Source organism: Lycorma delicatula, chromosome 6 (genome assembly GCF_047948215.1).
Source record: "Lycorma delicatula isolate Av1 chromosome 6, ASM4794821v1, whole genome shotgun sequence".
NCBI classification, from domain to species: Eukaryota; Metazoa; Arthropoda; class Insecta; order Hemiptera; family Fulgoridae; genus Lycorma; species Lycorma delicatula.
In genome coordinates this window covers 150,661,367-150,681,929 of record NC_134460.1, presented here as the reverse complement: position 1 = coordinate 150,681,929, position 20,563 = coordinate 150,661,367, and the positions used below count along the sequence as shown (strand labels likewise).

Below are 20,563 nucleotides of genomic sequence, written 5' to 3'. Positions count from 1 at the left end.
GTCCATTTGTTTATCTAGTCAAGTGAGCAAGACTTTCGAGAGGATCTTGTGTATAATAGGTAACTGAAATTCCATGGTAGTGTATAATTTCCACATGGAACTACTAAAAAAAACACAAAAAAGTAATATCAAAACAATTTAAATGGCTTTTTCTTAACTTATAAAATCTTTCTGTGAACTAAGTTTCAATAGCAAGGTACACCAGAAATAAATTAAAATTCTATGTTAAATACCAAAATGAATGAATGTTTTCTTTAATTTGTAACATAGTCCTCACCTAATTTATGATTTTATAACTAGAAATTGAGAGTGGCTTCAGAAATACATGACCTCACTGTTAGTTGTGACCATTTATTTTTATCTGTTTGGAAAACTGAAGTAATATTTTTCAGAAATTTATTTTCATCCGATAAGTTTATTTTCATCTAAAGTGAAAGAGAGGATATTTTTAAATTAACATTTTACTATGATAAATGTTGAAATCAACTTAAGAGTTTAAAAACATATCGGTTAAAACATCTTCACTTTGGTAAAATCTTCATTTGTTTATTTCAACCGTACTCTACTTTTCTTATTTACTGCTCTAATGAATTGTTCTTTTATTATATATTTATTTTGAGTGCAGTCTAAGATAGTTGACAGAAATTATTGTATCACATTTCTTTTATTAAAACTTGGTTTGCTGCAGTTCATCTAAACTTCCTATAAAAAAAATCTAGTCTACGTAAGAGTATGGAGTTCAGCTGATCAAACATCTAACCTCAAAAATGTTAAACTGCTGTAGATGAAGTAGTGGCTTTGCAGTTAAGTTTAATTTTTGTTGTATCTTTAAAATTGTGTTTAATTTTTTGTAAAAGTATTTCTTTACATCTAATTTGTTTTACTGTAATAAATAACAGAGATGTGGTGTGTTATCAGGATAATTTTTAAAATTTTATTTTAATAAGTTCTCTGCTTATTCTTTACAAAACCTCTATTTTGTGTAGTCCTTAAAAAATTGATTAATTTTTTTTTCACGAGTGAAATAATACTATTTGAATTGTAATTGGAGTTTTTTTGTTTACTTTAATTACAGATAAATAATAATTGTTAGTTTTGATAACAGATTTTAATTCTAACTACATTTCTTAAAAGTTATTACAAAAGATTTTTTTTGGTTTTTCAGCAAAATATTGATAAGTTAATTTGTTTTTTTTTATAAACTGATAAGTAAACAAAAAAGAGTAAGAAGAAATAAACTTGTGTTAAAAAGAAAGAAATTGTTCAATCATATTACAATGATTGAATTATGTTTTTATTAATTTTATTTGTAAATAATTTTTATATATTTTTATTTTCAGAATGATAACAGTTTGCTCATGCTTTTATATTCATTATGTAGTATGGGACCGGTTTACGTTTTACTGAAAATAGTTTTGTTTTTATCATCTTTAAATATTAAAGTTCTTGTTAGATGTTCCACTACTGGGGAGAATACAACAAATGTTTTCAATAGTTCTCAAGGTTAGTATCATTTATTTTATTTTACCTGGGATGCAATCCTCACAATTTTGAAGCGCTAAACTTACTTTCAGTTTTAATGTAATCTAATTTTTAGGAAAATGTTTATTGACTGACAGGTGAAAATATAATCCTACTCTTTGTTTTGAGAACTGAACTTATGCTTATTTTTATACCAGTCTATAACTGAACTGCATTTGCCGAACTATCATTTTATTATTTATATTTTTATTGATAAGCAGTAATTTAATTTAATAAAATTCCCATTTTCTCTTGAAGACTTGAGGTGTAATTATTATACTAAATTTTATGAAGTGCACATTACTTTTTTTATAGATGTTTAAAATTTAAAGTTGTTTCTTCAAATTATAATTTTGTTTAATTTTTATTTATGAAATTAAATTCAGATTTTTGTTTTCAAAAATTAAAAAGAAAAATATTATAAATATGACAGATGGTTATTTTAACAATTTTCCTAAGTCATTTTTCTTTTAAATTTAATTCAAGTAAAATTAGAAATCATATTTACTTCATTTAAAATAAAATCATGATCACCATACCTTGTTCTTTAATATAGGTATTAGCTATATTTGCCGGAAAAGTAATAATAAACTTGTTTACAGACATTTGTTTATTTTAGAGGTGCATACAAGTTTAAAAGAAATTGTAAATAATATTAAAACATACTTTAGAGTTAAAAATTAACTCTAAAATTTAAAAATTAACTCAGTACCAGTAGTTAGATTTTTTGCTATATGTTTTACTAGACTATCAATTTCCAATTATGTTAGTAATTATGATTTTTTTTTAATTGCTGTAAAATATTAAGGGACTGGATTGGTTTTATATTCTTACCTGTGCGAGGATTGTTGCATTGTCTTGTTTACAGACACATTTGTTTATTTTGAGGTGCATACATGGTTAAAAGAAATTGTAAACAATATTAAAATATACTTTAGAGTTAAAAATAATTGATTACCTCTTTACTGATATGCAACAGTACCGGTAGTTAAATTTCTTTGCTGTATTTTTTACTAGACTATCAATTCCCAATTATGCTAATAATTATAATTTTTTTTCTTAATTGTTGTGAAATATTATGGGACTGAATTGTTTTTATATTTTTACCTCTGCAAATATTTATAAATTGTCTCGTGATCATTGTTTTTTATCCTATTGGACATAAGTTCAGATCTTTTTAAATAAATGAATTTTAATTGAATTTGAATGTAGCAGTGAGGTTCAATTCAAGGTTTTGTCGTATGTATAGTTGATGCATAATGGTTAAGACGACTATATCTAAACCATTAATATAAATTAAAAATCTGATGTGGACACCACATAACTTCCTTGTATGCTTATTAAACTACATACACACATTTTTAAAAGTACATAAAATTTTATTTCATTAATAACTTCTGATATTATTTTTTTCATTTTTTTTAGTGTTATTATTGAATTATTATTTATTGTAATTTTAATTAATTGTAATTTTACAGTCAGAGGTTAATAATTATTAATTAATCAATATATTTCAATTAAAAAAAAAAAGTTAAAAAAAGGAGATGAAGTCATTTGAACCGATGTGCCTTTCCCTTGTAAAATCCAAATATTTCATTAATTAAAATTTTATTTGACTATAACTCTGGAATGAATGAAAATAAGTACCACTTATGATATATCATTGAAAAGCTCTCAATGAGGGCTTATTACTGTAGTTTAAAAAAGTCTAAAATCCAAATTTCTTTTGGATTTTGGGCTTTTTTGAGCACTTTTGGTTCAGCAGATTGCAATCAAATGGGGAGGTGTACAACTTGATGTTACAACAGTCCTAAATCCAAAATTTCAACATCCTACAACTAATCATTTTTGAGTTACGTGAAATACATATGTATGAGGTGTGTTCAAAAAGAAATGAGAATTTTGAAATTTTGCAGGTTGTATTAGCCTGATTCTCAGAATTTTTTCGTTGTTGAGTTGATAAACATATCTGAAAAGTATCTGTACATTTTTAGCCATATTGGATGTTTAGTCTGTTGTCAGCTGTCAAAAGGATAATACTTATTTTGCTACGATTGGCGATTTTTTATTTATATAAGTAATGGATCAGAGAATTTGTATTAAATTTTGCTATAATAATGGAATAAAGTGTAGCAATGTTTTAAAAATGTTAAATATTGCTTTTGTATTGTCTGCTATGAATAAATCAAGGGTTTACGAGTGGTATAAGTGTCTCCAAGAAGGTCATGATGATGTTGAAGATGAATGGCAAGCACCCCAGACGCCCTAGCACATCAACAACCATTGAAAACTTGAAAAAAGTGGAAAAAAATTATTATGAATGATCGTCGAATCACAATCAGAGAAGTCGCTGATGATGGTGGGATATCATTTGGCTCGTGCCATGAAAGTTTTTCAGATGTTTTGGGTAAGAAACGTGTGACAGAAAAAGTTTTTTCAAAATTGTTGAATTTTCAACAAAAACAGCGGCAAATGGAAGTTGGTCAGGAGTCACTAAATGAAGTCAACAACGATGCAGAACTACTGAACATAAATGGTGATGAAACATTGGTTTACGGATATGATGACAAAACTAAGGCTCAATCCTCCGAGTGGAGGCATTCTGGATCACAAAGACCAAAAAAAGCTCAATTACGGTCGAATGTGAATGTTATGCTCACCATGTTCTTCGATTTTAACGGCATAGTGCATCATGAGTTCTTGCCACAAGGTCAAACAATCAATAAGGAGTATTACCTACAACTTCAACATTGTTTGTGGAAAGCAATCCAAAAAAAAACGGCTGGATTTGTGGTGAAACAATTCATGGTTTTTTGCACCACGATAATGTGCCTGCTCACACTTCATTGCTTGTTAGTCAATTTTTAGCCAAAAACAACACTGTAATGATACCCCAGCTGCCATATTTGCCAGACATGGCCCTGTGTGACTTTTTCTATTACCAAAAATAAAGAGAACCTTAAAAGGCCGTTAGATGAGATTAAATGCAAATAGCTGAAAGAGCTAAACACCGTTCCAAAGATCGAGTTCTAGAAGTGTTTCGGGGATTGGAAAAAGCGCTGGCATATTTGTATAATATCTAATTGGGACTATTTTGAAGGGGATAACATTAATGTAGATAAATAAATAAAATTATTCCCAAAAAACAAAAATTGTCTTTACTTTTTGAACACATCTTGTATGTACATATAGATGTCACACCAAACTAGTCAAAATGAATATATCCATTAAAATGTGAAAACCGAAATTTCTGCGATCACAATACTTCCTTTACTTTGAACAAGAAAATAAAAATAGCTGAGACTAGCATTATTGATTTTTTTGTAATATTTTGCTTATAGCTAAAAATGTAATTAGTAATTTTTTCATAATATCCAATTCACTTCAAGAAATATCAAAATCTCCCTAACTCATCTGATTTTTTAAAAATATTATCTTCGAAATTTTTCATACCTTAATTGTTTTATTATCAATTAGATATTTCTATTTGGTCTTTACATGTTATCAACAAAATATTTCCCATGTGGCAACTTTGTTTGGGTTTTGATATTGGAGCAGTCTAAAATATTTAGAAGTTAAGCTTCAATGTCTTCTACTCTATTTAGGTATAAATTAATTTTATGGATTATCATAATGATAGTAAGCTTACCATAAATATGATAAGTATCATTGCTAAGTAGCAATTATGTATATTTTTTTTATCGAAGATAATAGTAATTTTATTGATCACTTAGTTTAAAAGTTTATATATATTCTTTCGTTTATGAATTCATTATTATTATTATATTTTATTACTATACAGGATCGATCACTTTAGTCAGTCCATTATCCAAATCTCAGAAATTTTGATTTTCTTGTTTAATTTTATCTTACCTATGGTGTCTTCTGATATAAGGCCAATTTCCTTCAGATCCTCCCTATTTCTTTAATCCATCTGCATCCTGTTTTGTTGTTTTTCAAGTCGAGATTGTACTGTACTAGCTGTTTCAGAAGTCTTCGAATCTTGCATCCTCATGATATATCCAAAGAATCTTAGTCTGCTCTTACATATGGATCAGTGATGGGTTCTAACTCTTGGTACATGACTTTGTTGGGCACAATCCACCACTGCCCATCTTTCTGGTACTTTTTATTGATGCAGGTTCTTCAAATTTCTTTTTTCAATTTTCTGGAGTCTGTCCTTATTTGATTATTCATATGAATTTACTTATTTACACAAAAGAAATTGTTGAGAAACATACTGGAGAGTATTATCCAAAGTGGCTCAGTTAATGTTAACAAACAAAAAGTAAATATAATAAAAAAAAATTATAAATTTACAAATTATGTTATTAATATTACTTCCAAATTATCAATTTACTTATAAATTTAATAGTTTACTTTTGTAAGTTAGTAATTGCAAACTTATTTATGTAAAGTTCTATTAAGTACTTGTATTGTTTTACTTAATCCTTTACTTGTCTTCTAGTCTCATTTGTTTCTTAAAAATTGTTTTCATTTTATTTTCTGTCATAATACCTTTTATTTTTGAAATTATCTGATTCATCACATATATATGTGAACCTTGTACAACTGATTTTCTCTCTTCTGTACAGAATTTCTTCTATTCTCTTAAGCATTTTTTACTTTTATATGAATAAAGTTGTTTATTTTACATTGAACAAAGTTGAGGATAAGTAGCATCATTTCTCTTCCTAAGTGAAACCACTCGGTTTGTGCATCCCATATTTTCATAATGGAATTTTCCAGCCTATTTTGCTTTTTTAACATTTCTGTCAGTTTATCCCATTTGACATAATCAAATGCTATTTTTATATCTATAAAACTTATAGATATTCCTTTACCTTTTTCTGAATATATATTTCACCAGTAATTTTTATTAACCCAGTAACTATCTTTGTGTCTTTTTCTTCCTAAATTTCTATTTTTCTGTAATCCGTTGTTCCATTTTTCCAGTCTGTCTATTCAAAATTCACAGAAGAATGTTTATTGAATACAAAATTATTTTTCCTGTGATTTTTACAGTTTATTATCATAACTTTTTGGGGATTGATTTTTTGGTTGTTTAAAGAAAATCTGGCCACATCACATCACAGTGGATCACATCACATCACATCTACTTAAACAGTAGATTATACAATCTTATCACCTCCTGTAATCCTTATTGAGTTTCTTAATGACAGCTATTCAATTTAATTTCTTAATTTCTTAATGACTCTAATTAATTTCTTAATTAATTTAATTTCTAATAATTAATTTCTTAATTTCTTAATGACAGTCCATTCAATTTTTCCATTATTCACTTATTTTATTGCTTGTGTAACTTCCTCCTCCATTCTATTAAATCTTGTAGAGGGAGATCAAGATGACTTTTGTTATTGTTTCTCCAAATATTCCAACATTTAACCATTTCTTTTGGCAATTTCTTTGATACTGACCTCCTCCATTTATTCTATGTTATTGATTTTACTTTTTATTAATTCATATTGTTCTTTTCTTTCTGAATCTCTTGTCTAAGCATATATTTGTAAGACATTTCTCCTTTCCTTCTAATAAATATACGAGTATTAAAAGCAAAGGAGAGTAATAACGCTCCTTAATTTATTAAGTTTTCTGTAGAGCCTCTTATCTTCTTCATCCTTCATGTTCTTATATTCTGTCTTTCATTTTTCCACCTCTGGTAATTCATAGATTTTTTTAATTTTTCTTCCATTAATGAAGCAAATGGCTTGTTTTGATGCTGTTTTTTATGGCATCTCCATGATATCTTCCATTTAAATTCTTGGGCAGTGCTATATTTCACTTATAAATTTTTCATTTTCACTTCATATATTTTTTCCAGTGATAAATATATATATATATATTTATTTGTTTATTTATTTTCGGGCAATAGGCAATACTTATCGTAGTTGCTCACTTGTGAAACAATCTATTGATTATATACATTGTAGAAATTGTTATATTTTAACTAAATAAAAAACAGATTTCTTAAAATTTATAAATATTACAGGCTCATTGAAACATTTTTCAGCATGTTTTTAAATTTGTCTCTGCAAAATCATAGAATAATAATTTTACTACTTTTACCCTGGATAAAAATGCCTTAGGTCTCATGAAGGTGGGGTGTAATTGCCACCCACTATCTAGAAAAATAGGCTTGAAGCTATCTTATGAGTTGATTACCTGGTCTCTTTTTGCAATTTCTCCTTGGGTAGATTATTCCTTTTCCTTGTACTTAATCTTCCTGATTTTGACCTCATTGCCGAGACAGAATTCTACAACCAGTCTGCTACTGGTGTGATCTAAAGAAGGGTACAACTTCCTATATACCAGTTTGTTAACTAGGGGCTTCATAATTAACCGCGTACTTATTGTCACATAAATTGAATAACCACTCCTAAAATAAAATTCCTGTAATGCTTTCCAGATTGAAAAATATGGATAATAATCAATCAATGATAATTAACATGATATTTTTTTAATTACTACTTTTAGAATTAATCATAAATTATTTAATTTTTCAGGATATTTTACAAAATCTGTATCACATTATGATTTGGTTTACCCAAAAAAAATGATGAAAAATGGTAAATTTTTGTCGCATAATGTGACTAATTTCTTTGATGATGATATTGATTTTTTTAAAAAAGGGGGAATGAAACGTCAAATTAAAGAAACTGATGAATTACATTACCATGTCCCAATGAATAATGGTGAAATATTAAAATTAGCTTTAATGCCGAACTATGATATAGTTGGACCATCATTACTTGTTGAACATAAGCATGCTGATAGTGAATTCAATGTTGGTAAATCAAAATTTAATACAGCACCAAGAAAAGGATGTTATTATAAAGGTGTAGTTCAAAATGATCCAAATTCTAAAGTCGCTGTAGCAACTTGCCAAGGATTGGTATGTTCATTATCTTGTTTATATAAATTATTTATTGGAAGTTCATCTATTTTTTTATGTTTTATCTAAATATATTTTTTATCATTTATTCAAGTGTTAAATGAGTACACTTTTGTCAGTCTAAAATATTATTTTTGAAGTTTTTAAAATTATCATAAATTTTCTGTGGTTTTGTTCATTAAAAAAAAAAGAAAAGAAAAGTGGTGAAAATTACTCATTTTTAATGACTAATTGAATCAAGTTTAAACTCTGTAGACTTTATTACTTGTTCATAGTAACATACAATCAATATTTGCGTTTACACTTAGAAATAAATCACAAGTACATAAACATTAACAACAGAAATATTTTATTTAAATAAACTACTACATCTTAAATACATTACACTATACTTTATCATAAATGCACACCAGCACCAAAATAGAAGACAATTGCGGCATTAGAAGTAAAATACCTGTTGTACCTAAATAAAGTAACTGATGTACAATCATTTCATTCCTAGACATTGTTGAAAATCCACAACAATCTTTAAACTCCAAACAGTTCTACATTTACATATATGCTTTTATCAGTATATGTTATTTTGAAAAAGTATGGAACATATTAACAAAGATTTAATAAATTACTTTTAATTTAATAATATAAATTTTGCATACTAACCGAACCAAAATTTTGTAATATAATGTAATTTTACTGGGTGAGCAGCTTTAAACCAAACAGAGCTGGCTTGAACAGCAATTATTTGAGTGTCACCTTTATTAATGTTGTTACTACTACTGCTACCAATGGTTTTGAATGTTACTAATCTCATCAGAGATTAACAGTCACTTGAGAGATGTTATGCAGTATAATTTAATTCTTTGCATTTGTGTTTCTAAATGCCTTATTTGATCGAGGAAAGAATTTTTATTGTGGAAGCTTATGTGTGATCTGAATCTCTTTAAAAAATGCATGACATATTCGTGGAAAAATTTCCGAATGCTCAGTATTTCAGCAAAAAGTAACTTACATAATTTGATTAAAAAATGGCTAAAAATATCAGTTTCAAATGCAAAACAAAATAACTTTACATTAGGACTCCGTGGCCTATAGCTGATATTCAAAGAAGAATTTTTGCTGGTCTAAAAAATCAGTATATAAGTTATCACAAGAAAGTGGTGTAAAATTCACATTTTCCTATAAGGTTCTTCTCGATTTAAATTTGAAACCGTATCGTGTAACAACTGTGCAACAACTTAATAGAACAGACAAACCAAAATGTCTTAATTATTGTATTGGTTTCTCTAAAACATTGTTGATGGATAAATAGACCCGATACTATATTTTATGTCAGACTAGGCATGATTTCATTTATTTGGGCATGTTGACACACAAGACCAAGTAATGGTGAACTGCAATTCTTCAACAGATATTTGAGCGTCCACTTCACGATGAGAAATCATGGTGTATGGTGTGCTGTTTCTGGTAACTGTGTAGTACGCCCAATATTTTTTGATGGCATTGTTTTGATTTTTTTCTTTAGGGCTGTTTGACAGATAGAATTTATAAATCAAAGCCCCACACTGTTGATGAACTGAAGGCAAAGATGCAACAAGAAATCAACGGCACAAGAAACCACTAGAGCACAAAAATTATTGCTATGTAGAGCACTCGCATCAAGCATCTTTTGTAAAAATATGTTAAATATGTAAATTTTTGCTAATATACAGTACAAAATTTAATTTAACTTCATTTTCATTTCATTCATAAATGTTGCATACCACAACTGTATTTAATTCGTAGCAATTTGGTTTTAAGTTGCTTGCCCGATATAGCATATTTATTTATATTATATAAGTTATTAATAATTTTTTTTACTACCTTGAGTGACTGATGTTATTGTTTTCACGCTTGTTGAACTTGCTTTTGTAGCTCTAATTAGGCAAAAATATATATTTAGGATATGGGAAAAAAATTATTGCATATATGATACAATGAAATTTATTTATTTATTAATATTGTTTCATTTTTTATTACATATTCTTTAACACTGTGTAAAACACATCCTACTTCCCAGTTAAGGGATTCTTAAATAATTTTCCATTAAATTAGTGATACTGTATTTTACGTAATTATTTAAAAGTTTTAATTAAATAAATATACTACACATCAATGTATTGTAGATACTAAATTACATAGCACGGTATGAGAAGCGTTCAGATCAATCTGGGTTTGTTAATTTTTAGTAAATGTAGAACATACTTTACTGGTAGTAAAAAATATTTTTATTTTCTTTTGTAACCCCCTGCTACATTTATTCCAGCTTTTCACTAGTGCTTAATATCGACATTGTAGAAAGATCAGTTGTTATGTTGAAACCCATATAGGACTAACTGCTTCACCTCATCATTGCTGTTAAAATTCTGGCCTTCCAGAAACTATTTAAAGGCCTGAACAGGTGAAAATCACTGGGAGCGAAGTCTGGACTGTACGGGGCTGATGCAATAACTCCAAGATCTTGTCATGTCATGCAATGGGCTTTATGCGGTCGTATATTGTCCTGCAGAAACAGAATGCTTTTAGTGATCACACCTGGTCATTTTTTCTTGAGAGTATTGTGCACATCTTGAAGAACTTTGCAGTAGTACTCACTGTTAATATTGACTCCACGGGTTAGAAAATCGATGTGAATGATGTCATTTTTATCCCAAAACACTGAGGCCATGACTTTGTTGGCTCTGAACCACTTTGACCAGAATCGTCACTCACTGATGTACGACCTTCTTTAAAATGTTTGCACCACTCAAATGTTGACTGAGATTAACCACCTCATCACCATATTGTGCAAGAAGTCACGAATAAATCTTCCTGAGTTTTATACCTTCATTCACGAGAAATTTCATTTACAACATGCTGTTCCTCATATCCATCACTACAATGGATGCCGTGTTTTTTACAACTGACTTGTTGTTTAATGTAGCTTCATGACTGTGTGCCATATGGTAATGGCTGCAATTTATACAGATTTATACAGGATCTGGGGGGATGGTATGCCTCTCCTTCATTTTTAAGGGCAACGGGAGCCCAAGTACTTTCCAACCATGTAAATTTAAATCGATGTTTGTTTTGGTTCCACCTGGCAGCTGATGAGCTGTGTGTCTGTGAGAGGGCCAGTCAAACAAACACATGATGTTCAACTGCCCAATTCTTGGGAGGGTCAGAACTCAGCCGCCCTGGAACTTAGAGGTCAAGGGGAAAATTGGCCACTCACAAGCGGCAAGTCAATGTGGTGAGAGCCGCATTGTTGGACTGTGTGGGAGTTCCTTGATGCGGTTGCTTTGTTCAACCGATAGTTTACCTAAGGGAAAAGACTCCTGCCACACTGCTGTAGGAAGCTAACCAAGAGATCTGGCTGGCTACCAGCCAGATTAAGTCTCCAAGCATTTTAATGATAGGTACTTGCTGGCATTCAGCAGCCTAGGCATGGCAGCAAATTGCTATCTTTGACGAGATAAATTTAATTATTGATAGTCATATATGTTTTAGTAGTTGACGGGGTCGCCCTACCCATTTTAGTGATATATAACAAGTGGGCAGTGGGACACACAAGCGAGTGGTCTACGGTGCCATGCTTATTCCACTCATGCTTTTAGGTTAGCTCTAGGAGCTAGTTAGGACATTGGTCACTAAACTGTTTCGTGGCTCAGTAGCCATTTGTGGCTCATACATTTGGTCTTATGCTTTAGGGCAACCGAATGGGATGGTGGCAGGAGATATGCCAAGCAAACCAAAATATGGTAATGGCTGATATTTGTACATTATGTGTACAACTAACAGAATGCGCAGGAATCTCCATTTACACTCCAGTCCCAGATTGATGTGAATGGCCCTTGTATATGGTAACAAAGTAGGTCTTTTTTATGCAACTTTTCAATACCATTCTAATTTTTATTAAAAATATATATTTGACAATTTCTAATTAATGGAACTTTTTTATTCTTCTAAAGGTCTTGTGTACTTAATTAAAAGCATTTTCCTATAATAATAGAGATTCAGATATCCTGTTGTAATTGGCACCAATTTAAAATGAAATTTCTTCAGCAAGTTAACCAAGTAATAAATATATATATATATATATAAATCACTAACATAATGTAGTTTTATATAATAGATTTAAAATGTTAATCATATTTTTAAAAGTATGTTGAGATCTTCATTTTTATATTCTATGTGTAACATTTACACATTTTATTAAGTTTTTTGTGTGTGCTATTTTTATAAGTTCATTCTTAGAATGAACTTATTTTGTTTTATGTAATGTCTGTACATGTTCATGAGTTAATCTGTGTCCACTTTCATTAATGCAGTTTTATTAGTGTAGTTATTAAATATAATTTCTATACTTGTTGATAAGTGCATTTTGATAGTTTAATTGCTGATTTTATGTATTTTTACAACACACTGAAAACTGTCAAACTACCCAATAACTGTTAATAAGAAACCCAAATAAAATGTTTACTGAGGTACCCATGTTGATAACATCGTACTCTTGAGCATGAGAAACATAAGTTAACATCACACATTTCTTAGATCTGTTAACAGAATCTGTTTATACTCAAATTTACATCTTACTGCAGAATATGAACATAACAGATGACTTGCTACCTTAACTCCATTCTTTCAAAATAAGACATAAAACTTTCTTACACATTTTGCATAACCTAATCCATGTGCCTTTATCTGCTGATCACTAGATTTCATTACAGAATCCTCAATAGAATAAAATGAATAATGACTTCCAATCCACTTTTACGGACAGCATGCTACCTAAAATAGAGAATAAATCAAAGCAAAACTTCTGATAGAAAATACATTAACCAAAAAGTGTTACAAAATGTATACTATTTTATAAAAGAAGGGTAGTTCGTCAAAATAGAGCAAAGTATACACAGTCCAAACTAATAAAAACCAGAAAAACTAATAAAATACATATTGGTAAACACAACAATCAAAGAGTAAGTAAATTTGCATCACCGTGTTCTAAATAAGATTGGATACATAATCACACTCACAGAACAGGCGTTGAGCACAAATTTACTTTTCCAAATGCACATGTAAATAAATTACAGATGCACATGTAAATAAATTACAGATGCACATGTAAATAAATTAACAACAAAAAACATTTTACACTAGTACATGAAATAAAGATCTCAACTTACTTGAATAATGTGACACTTCCCTGATATCAATCCACTTCCAGTCCAGATCAGTTCCATTTGTAATATACATTAAGGGTGACAGTGGCTTTTTACCATAAAAGTACACAACCCCAAGCCATCTAAGCGAAAAAGAAAGTCTATTCTTGACACTTATTCAAGTCTATTCATTATTCTGAGCTCACTCAGATAATAGATTGGTCCTATTACTAGCCAGATGCTTTTTAAAAAAAACTTGTGTATTGTTCTGTTCAGTGAAAATATTCTATTGATAAAATATTAGTTAGCCTTTATTTAACCAAAGATTTTTCAAAATTCTTTTGACGCTAAATAATTACAATGTTTAAATGTGAAAAGAAAAAAAATTCATAGTGAAAGAGTTAAATGTACTTCTTTTCTTTTTTGCACAGGAGTGAGAGGAAGATATTACCTTGAAGTTTGCAGCGATTGAATACATTTGTATGTGACTTATTTATTATTAATTTTCATTACAGGCAGGGTTTATTAAATCAAAAGATGGCGATTTTATTATAGAACCTACTTCGCATTTTAATTCGCATGATGGATCTCATGGACATATTATTTTCAGAAAGGGAAAGGATTTTAATCGTGATGATTTAAAAGGAAGTGCATGTGGAGTCAAAGGTAACTGATATAATTAATATTTTTAATTTTCAAAGATTATTGAGCTAGTTTTAATTTTATGCTAATTCAAAAGATATCTATTTTTAAAGCATAGGTAGGATTTAAAAGTGTTTCTGTTTCCTTAAAAAATCATTTTTAGCATTATAAAAATTTTGGTTAGAATCGGAGATAAAAACTCAGAAGAAATTAATATTGCTTGTTTGAGCAAACTAGAAATATTTTCTTTTTTTTCTTGTTTTTTACCTTAAAATTCTCCTTTGTGTCCTGCATGAAATATTTTTTTACTGTTCTTATAACTTTAATTCCTGAATAGCATAATCAAATAAAACTAGAAGATTGATTTGATCTTAGAGCTGATCAAACTTAGGCTACACAAAATATTTCAAAAATATACTAGGGAGCACTGCCCTCTTAATTTTTTTGTTGTCATCAAAATGAGTTTAATGTCTGTAAGGACATTTTAAATAATAAATACAATTTTTTTTTTTTTTAATTGTCAAAGTTTTAAAAATTTCATTTATTATAATTTGTTTCAAGAAAGAGAGAACTGTTTGACATAATTATAATGAAATTTTCTAATTTTGTAAAAAAAAAACTTTTCTTAAAACCACATCTCAATTTTTGTTGTGGGATACTTTGTAAAGTAGCAGAATTAATTTTGTAAAATTTCCTTCAGAGGGTGTCCTAGAAGGTGTTAGCCAAACTTTAGAAACTGATTCAAAATATTAAAATAAACAAAAAAAGGTGTCACCATATTTGTAGGACTTTCCCATCACATGGCTTTTTTCTGATGCTTGGCTTACACACACAACTTAATTTAAAATGTTTTATCATTTTATTTAGATATAATATTTTTTGTTTATTTAATTCAATGATTCTAACTAAAGCACATGCACACATTTTCATTCACATAGGTGTGGCGGTACTAGCGGCCACTTTAAATAAATTTTTACACTTTAAATATTATTCATTTATTTAATTCTACTACTCACCTGTGACGTCACAACATAGCAGACAACTACAGCAATAGTCTGGCCACTGAGCAGGATGTTGGGTGTTTAAGGAAGGGGGGGGGTTGCGGCTGGGTTAAGACCCCCCCACACATTGATAAAAAAATTTGTATGAATCCAACAAGATGCTAATAGAAAAAACTGCAACAAAAAAGATCCCACTGTTCTGCCCTTTACAACATTTCAAAATTATTCCTTTTTTCTGGAGTGGAGGTGCAATTTTGAAAAAAAACTTTTACATAAAAGGTGTTTTTTTTATAATTGCTTATAAAAATATTTTTAAAAAATGCAACAAAAGTTACCCCTTGTTTATAGTTCCTTCTATTACTCTCCAAAATTAAAATTTTAGGGGTGGGGTGAAATTTAGCAAAAGATTTTTTTTATAAAGGTTGTTTGCTTTATTAATATTCAAAAAATTATCAAAAAAAAAATATAACCTTAATTATGCAAAATCTGGGGACAATTTTATTTATCCCCTCTGCATCCCATTTTTTACACAAGAAAGGACACAAAGATCGGAACGTATGAAAAAGTACTGGGAGGACTGCAAGGCCCAAACAGTCCCTAGTGATCATATGCAGTCATAAAATATACCAGGATGAGTTTAGGACATGCATTTAAGAAAAAAGAGAATAAATGAATCTTCGTATTTTAATGAATTAATTACTTCTGGTGACTTATTAAATTTTAAAAATTGTATAACTATCAATAAAATTTGGTTCCATGTATAAAATGGGAGTAAATGTGGGCACAGTTCTCAAGAAAAGTAAAATTTTCATTTTGGGATTTATTAAATGTTCTTTTTTTTATCATAAAAGGATACAATAGTCTGTACGTTTGTTTATATGCTGTACAACTTCCATAATTTGTTACTTTAAGAGATGTGTACATGAAAAAATAAGAACAGTGAAAAATTATGAAACTTATTTCAAAAAATTAAATTTATATTTAAAACATAGTATATTGGAAAAAAATTGTACTTTACTATCAGTTTTTTTTTTCCATGAAAGAGAGGAGGAATTGTATAATTCAGTCATAATACTATTAACACCAACAGTTCAGCTTATTTTTTATTATTGTACATGTAATGAATTTCATGAATATTTCAGTTACTACTACTATGTTCCTACTACTATGTCACATTATTTCCCAGATAAAATTTACCCATTTCCTCTACAGTTTTTTCAATGTTTTTTGTGCATAAGTGATGAGAGGATTTTTAATTTCATCATTGAATTGATGAAAAATATAGCTTTTTTCACTAATTTTGAATCTGATATCACTAGCCCTTTTTCTAATTAAATCCTCATAAAGTCTCATGAAGATATTTCATGAAGTATTACTTCAAGATAATACTCCATTTTCTTTGTATTGACATCTGGAATAAATTAGTAGTGAACAAAAAGTAAAAAAAAAACTCTTAGCATGACTTGCTCTCAGTCATGAGGTCTCTTTCGATAGTCTCTGTGGTAATTGAGATTTTGTTTCAACATCATATTTATACACTCATCTCATCTCCTGTAATGATACATTTTTTTTTAATTTTCTCTTCATTAGCTCAATTCAGAAGCTCTTAATTCACATTAACTATATAATGTTTATGCGCATAAGTTGGAAGGCAAGACACAAATTTCACTGCAGTGCGACTCATGCCTAAATTTTGTATAATAATTTCATGGTCATCTTTGAAACATTTCCATTAGTCAAATTTTTAAGTGCATCTTAAAAGCTCATCCCTGTAAGCTGTTTGTAACATTTAAAATGTTTCTGTAAAGGATTTTTCCAACAATATTTCATATTAATTCATCATTCATGAAAATCACTCATTTTAAATGCGATAAAAATCGTGCAGCATACATAACATTGATACCAACACACATAATACAATAACTAAATAATGCAGTTTTCACTGGACTACCACCCGATGTCACAAAGTTGCTGCGTCATAATATTTTTATTTTTTTTTTGCAGCTAAACCAGGTAAAATGAATAAGGAGCAAGAAGAAAAAACTAATGATAAGATGGATAACAGAAATGAAGGGGAACAATCGGAACCTGAAGCGATAGATCAGTCGCAACAGAGTTTACCTAATGATTCTAGTGATGGAGTTGAAGATGAAGAACCGGAGGTAGAAGAGGAAGAAGAAGGACAAACAGAAAATATTGAAGATGAGGAAGGTGTTTTAGTAACAAAGGAAATTATTCAAGATACTTCTACTTCAGCATCAAAACTTAAAAAAAAAACAAAAGTGAAACAAAAAGTGAACGATAATGCTCCTCATCGAAGTAATTACTTAAAAACTATTGAAATGACTACTGAATTTCATACAGATATAAATAATGATGAGGATGAAGATGAAGATCAAGAATTAGAAAATTCCGAAGTAACTACTGAAGATACTTCAAAAAGTAGGAATTGTGTTGTAAAAGGTAATCGAACAATATGTAGTGGCAGTCATGATAAAAACAGATACAGTGATAACACAAAAATTTACAAATTTCATAAAAAGTTTAAAAAAATTGACCTAATAGGTGATGATGATGATGGACAAATTTCTCATTTACATAAAAAATATGTTTTTAATCGTAATAAAAAACATAAAAAAATACACCGTGGAAAATGTTTATCAAAAAACATTGTTCGTGATGAAGAAAGTAAAATTTACGATGTAAAAGATGTACCGACAAACATATTTATTAGTACAGAAAATAAAACTACTGATACTGATGGTAAAGTATTTGATAATAGTTTATTTAAAGATGATAAGAGACTTTGTTCATTCAGTAAAAAGAAAACCAGCTCATGTAATATAATGCATAGCCCAAAATCTAAAAAATATGGTAACATTAAAAAGTATTATCCTGATGATGATGATTATAACCGTATAAATGGCTATAACTATGACAATACTGATGCTTTGACTAAAGATAATAATAATTTAAATGATAATGATGGAAGATTGTATGGAAATTTTAACTCCAGTAGTAAACAAACTATTACAGATTTAAAGGTAAGGTTTTCTAAAGCAGTGTTCATTTATTTTGTTATGGCATATGTTTTATTATTTATAAAAAATAAAACACACACACATATATATATATATAAATATATTTTAAATAATATAAATCACCTAGTATAGAATATTGAGTTAACAAATACACTGGTTTGCTTCACATTTCTCCCGCCACCACCTCATTCGGTTGCCCTAAACCATAAGATCGAATGTCTCTGTCACAAACGCCTACTGAACCTCGAAACAGTTTAGCGACCAGTGTCCTAACTAGCTCCTACAGCTAACCTAAAAGCGTAGTGGAATGAGCATGGTACCACACACAACTTGTTTGCATGTCCTACTGCCCACTGTCGTATATCACTAAAGTGGGTAGGTGCACCCCGTCAACTACTAAAACATATATGACTATCAATAATTAAATTTATCTCGTCAAAGACAGCAATTTGTTGTCATGACTAGGCCGCTGAATGCCAGCAAGTACCTGTCCACCATTAAAGTGCTTGGAGCCTTAATCTGGCTGGTAGCCAGCCATATCTCTTGGTTAGCTTCCTACAGCAGCACAGTAGGAGTCTTTTCCCTTAGAAAAACTACTGATGTTGATTGAACAAAGCAACCACATCAAAAACAACCACGCGGTCCAACAATGCAGCTCTTGCCACATTGACTCGCTGCTTGTGAGTGGTCAATTTTCCCTTGGCCTCTAAGTTCCAGGGTGGCCTGAGTTCTGGTCCTCCCAAGAGCTGTGCAGTTGAACATCATGTGTTCGTTTGCCTGGACCTCCCCGTACAGACCATCAGCTGCCAGGCGGAACCGAAACAATATTGGTTTAAATTTACATGGCTGGAGAGCACTTGGACTCCCATTGCCCTTAAAAACCAAAGGATGCATACCATCCCTCCAGATCCTGTATAAATCGATACAAGGACCTTCCCTTAGTGTTTTCATTGTGAGGCTGTAAAAAAGCCTCTTCTGCAGGTGGGAGATGGGCAACTGTTCAAAATTTAGAACCAGTGTCGTTACAGGCCCAGCTTGAAACCACATCTCAATACCTTGGCCTCTCTGCCTCATTGCAATTTCTACATGGCCGCTCGAACTTTTACCAATAAATCAATTGGATGAGCCTTTCCCAGTACAGTGGTAGCCTCACAGGAAGTTGTTTTAAAAACACCAGTACATACAATTAAGGCTCTACACTGGGCACTCCTTAAATTTTGAATAAGTGGTCGATTTATTTCCAACCTATGTACCCAAACAGACACCGCATAAGAGGTCATACTTTCGAAGACATCTCAGTACACCCTACACAAATGATGGCCCAACAGCCCATAATCCTTTCGAGCAATCCTCCTAAGCTTGTGCATCACAGGGACAGCATCTGCCACTACTTGCCTAATGTGGTTGCTAAACAGCAACTTCTCATCATGCAAAACACCTAGGTAATTATGAACAAACTCAGCTGATTACACAGCCTTTATATAATATAGGGGTTATGACTGCATGCTAATTTGTCTGCACCCTTGAGAAGCATAAAATTCATCTTGAGCATAGAAATCTTTAAATTTTGAATGACTATCCAGCCCTCTGCGGTTAACAAAGCTGCCTGCGATTGGTCTTTTAGCTGTGGTCGTGATTTACCACGAACTAACAGGAGACGGTCATCGGCGAAAGCCTGGGCCGTGACTCCTTCTGGGAATGTCAGTCCCAAAAATCTGTCGAATACCAGGTTCCACAGCAAAGGACCGAGAACGACTTCCCCTGGTGACAGACTTTTCCACAACTAGGTGCGCATCCTTAAACAGAGCCATGCAATCAGACAAGTAGTCACATACTACGGCCTGCAGGGCTACGGGAACATTCGGCATTCAGACTCTTAGAGGACAGAACTCCAACATAAGGAAGGAAATGCTGCTTCTATGTCAATAAAAATTCCCAAAACATATTTACAGTCGGCGCTTTCTACCTTGGCAAGAGCATTTAAGATGCAATCCTCAGTGCCAATCCCTTTCATGAAGCCATACTGGCCTCGATTTAGAAGTAGTCATGTCAATCCTTTCCCAGAGCCATTCCACAATTAGCCTTTCAAGCAACCTGATGGGTTGATAACTGCTGACCTCACTCGGATCCTTTCCTGATTTTAAGAGCACTCTCACCAAAGCCACCTTCCAACAAGTCGGAAAGTAACCCCAATTTAGGGCACCTTGAGAACAGCCTGCCAAGCGGCTCTCTTATGACAGGCAGCAGATGATAGAAAATATCCGGGTC

General features: G+C 30.6%; 1 protein-coding gene across 1 annotated transcript in view; it reads left to right on the top strand.

Moving 5' to 3' along the window:
- The first annotated feature begins 762 nt into the window (after window positions 1-762).
- Window positions 763-20,563, top strand: part of LOC142326957 (uncharacterized) — an 86,564-nt gene continuing 66,763 nt past the window's right edge. Inside the window, exons 1-5 of the mRNA XM_075369690.1 lie at window positions 763-803; window positions 1,341-1,503; window positions 8,046-8,434; window positions 14,127-14,277; window positions 17,259-18,298. Coding sequence (XP_075225805.1) covers window positions 1,359-1,503; window positions 8,046-8,434; window positions 14,127-14,277; window positions 17,259-18,298 — 1,725 coding nt within the window. The 5' untranslated portion in view covers window positions 763-803; window positions 1,341-1,358. The remainder of the gene's footprint in view (window positions 804-1,340; window positions 1,504-8,045; window positions 8,435-14,126; window positions 14,278-17,258; window positions 18,299-20,563) is intronic.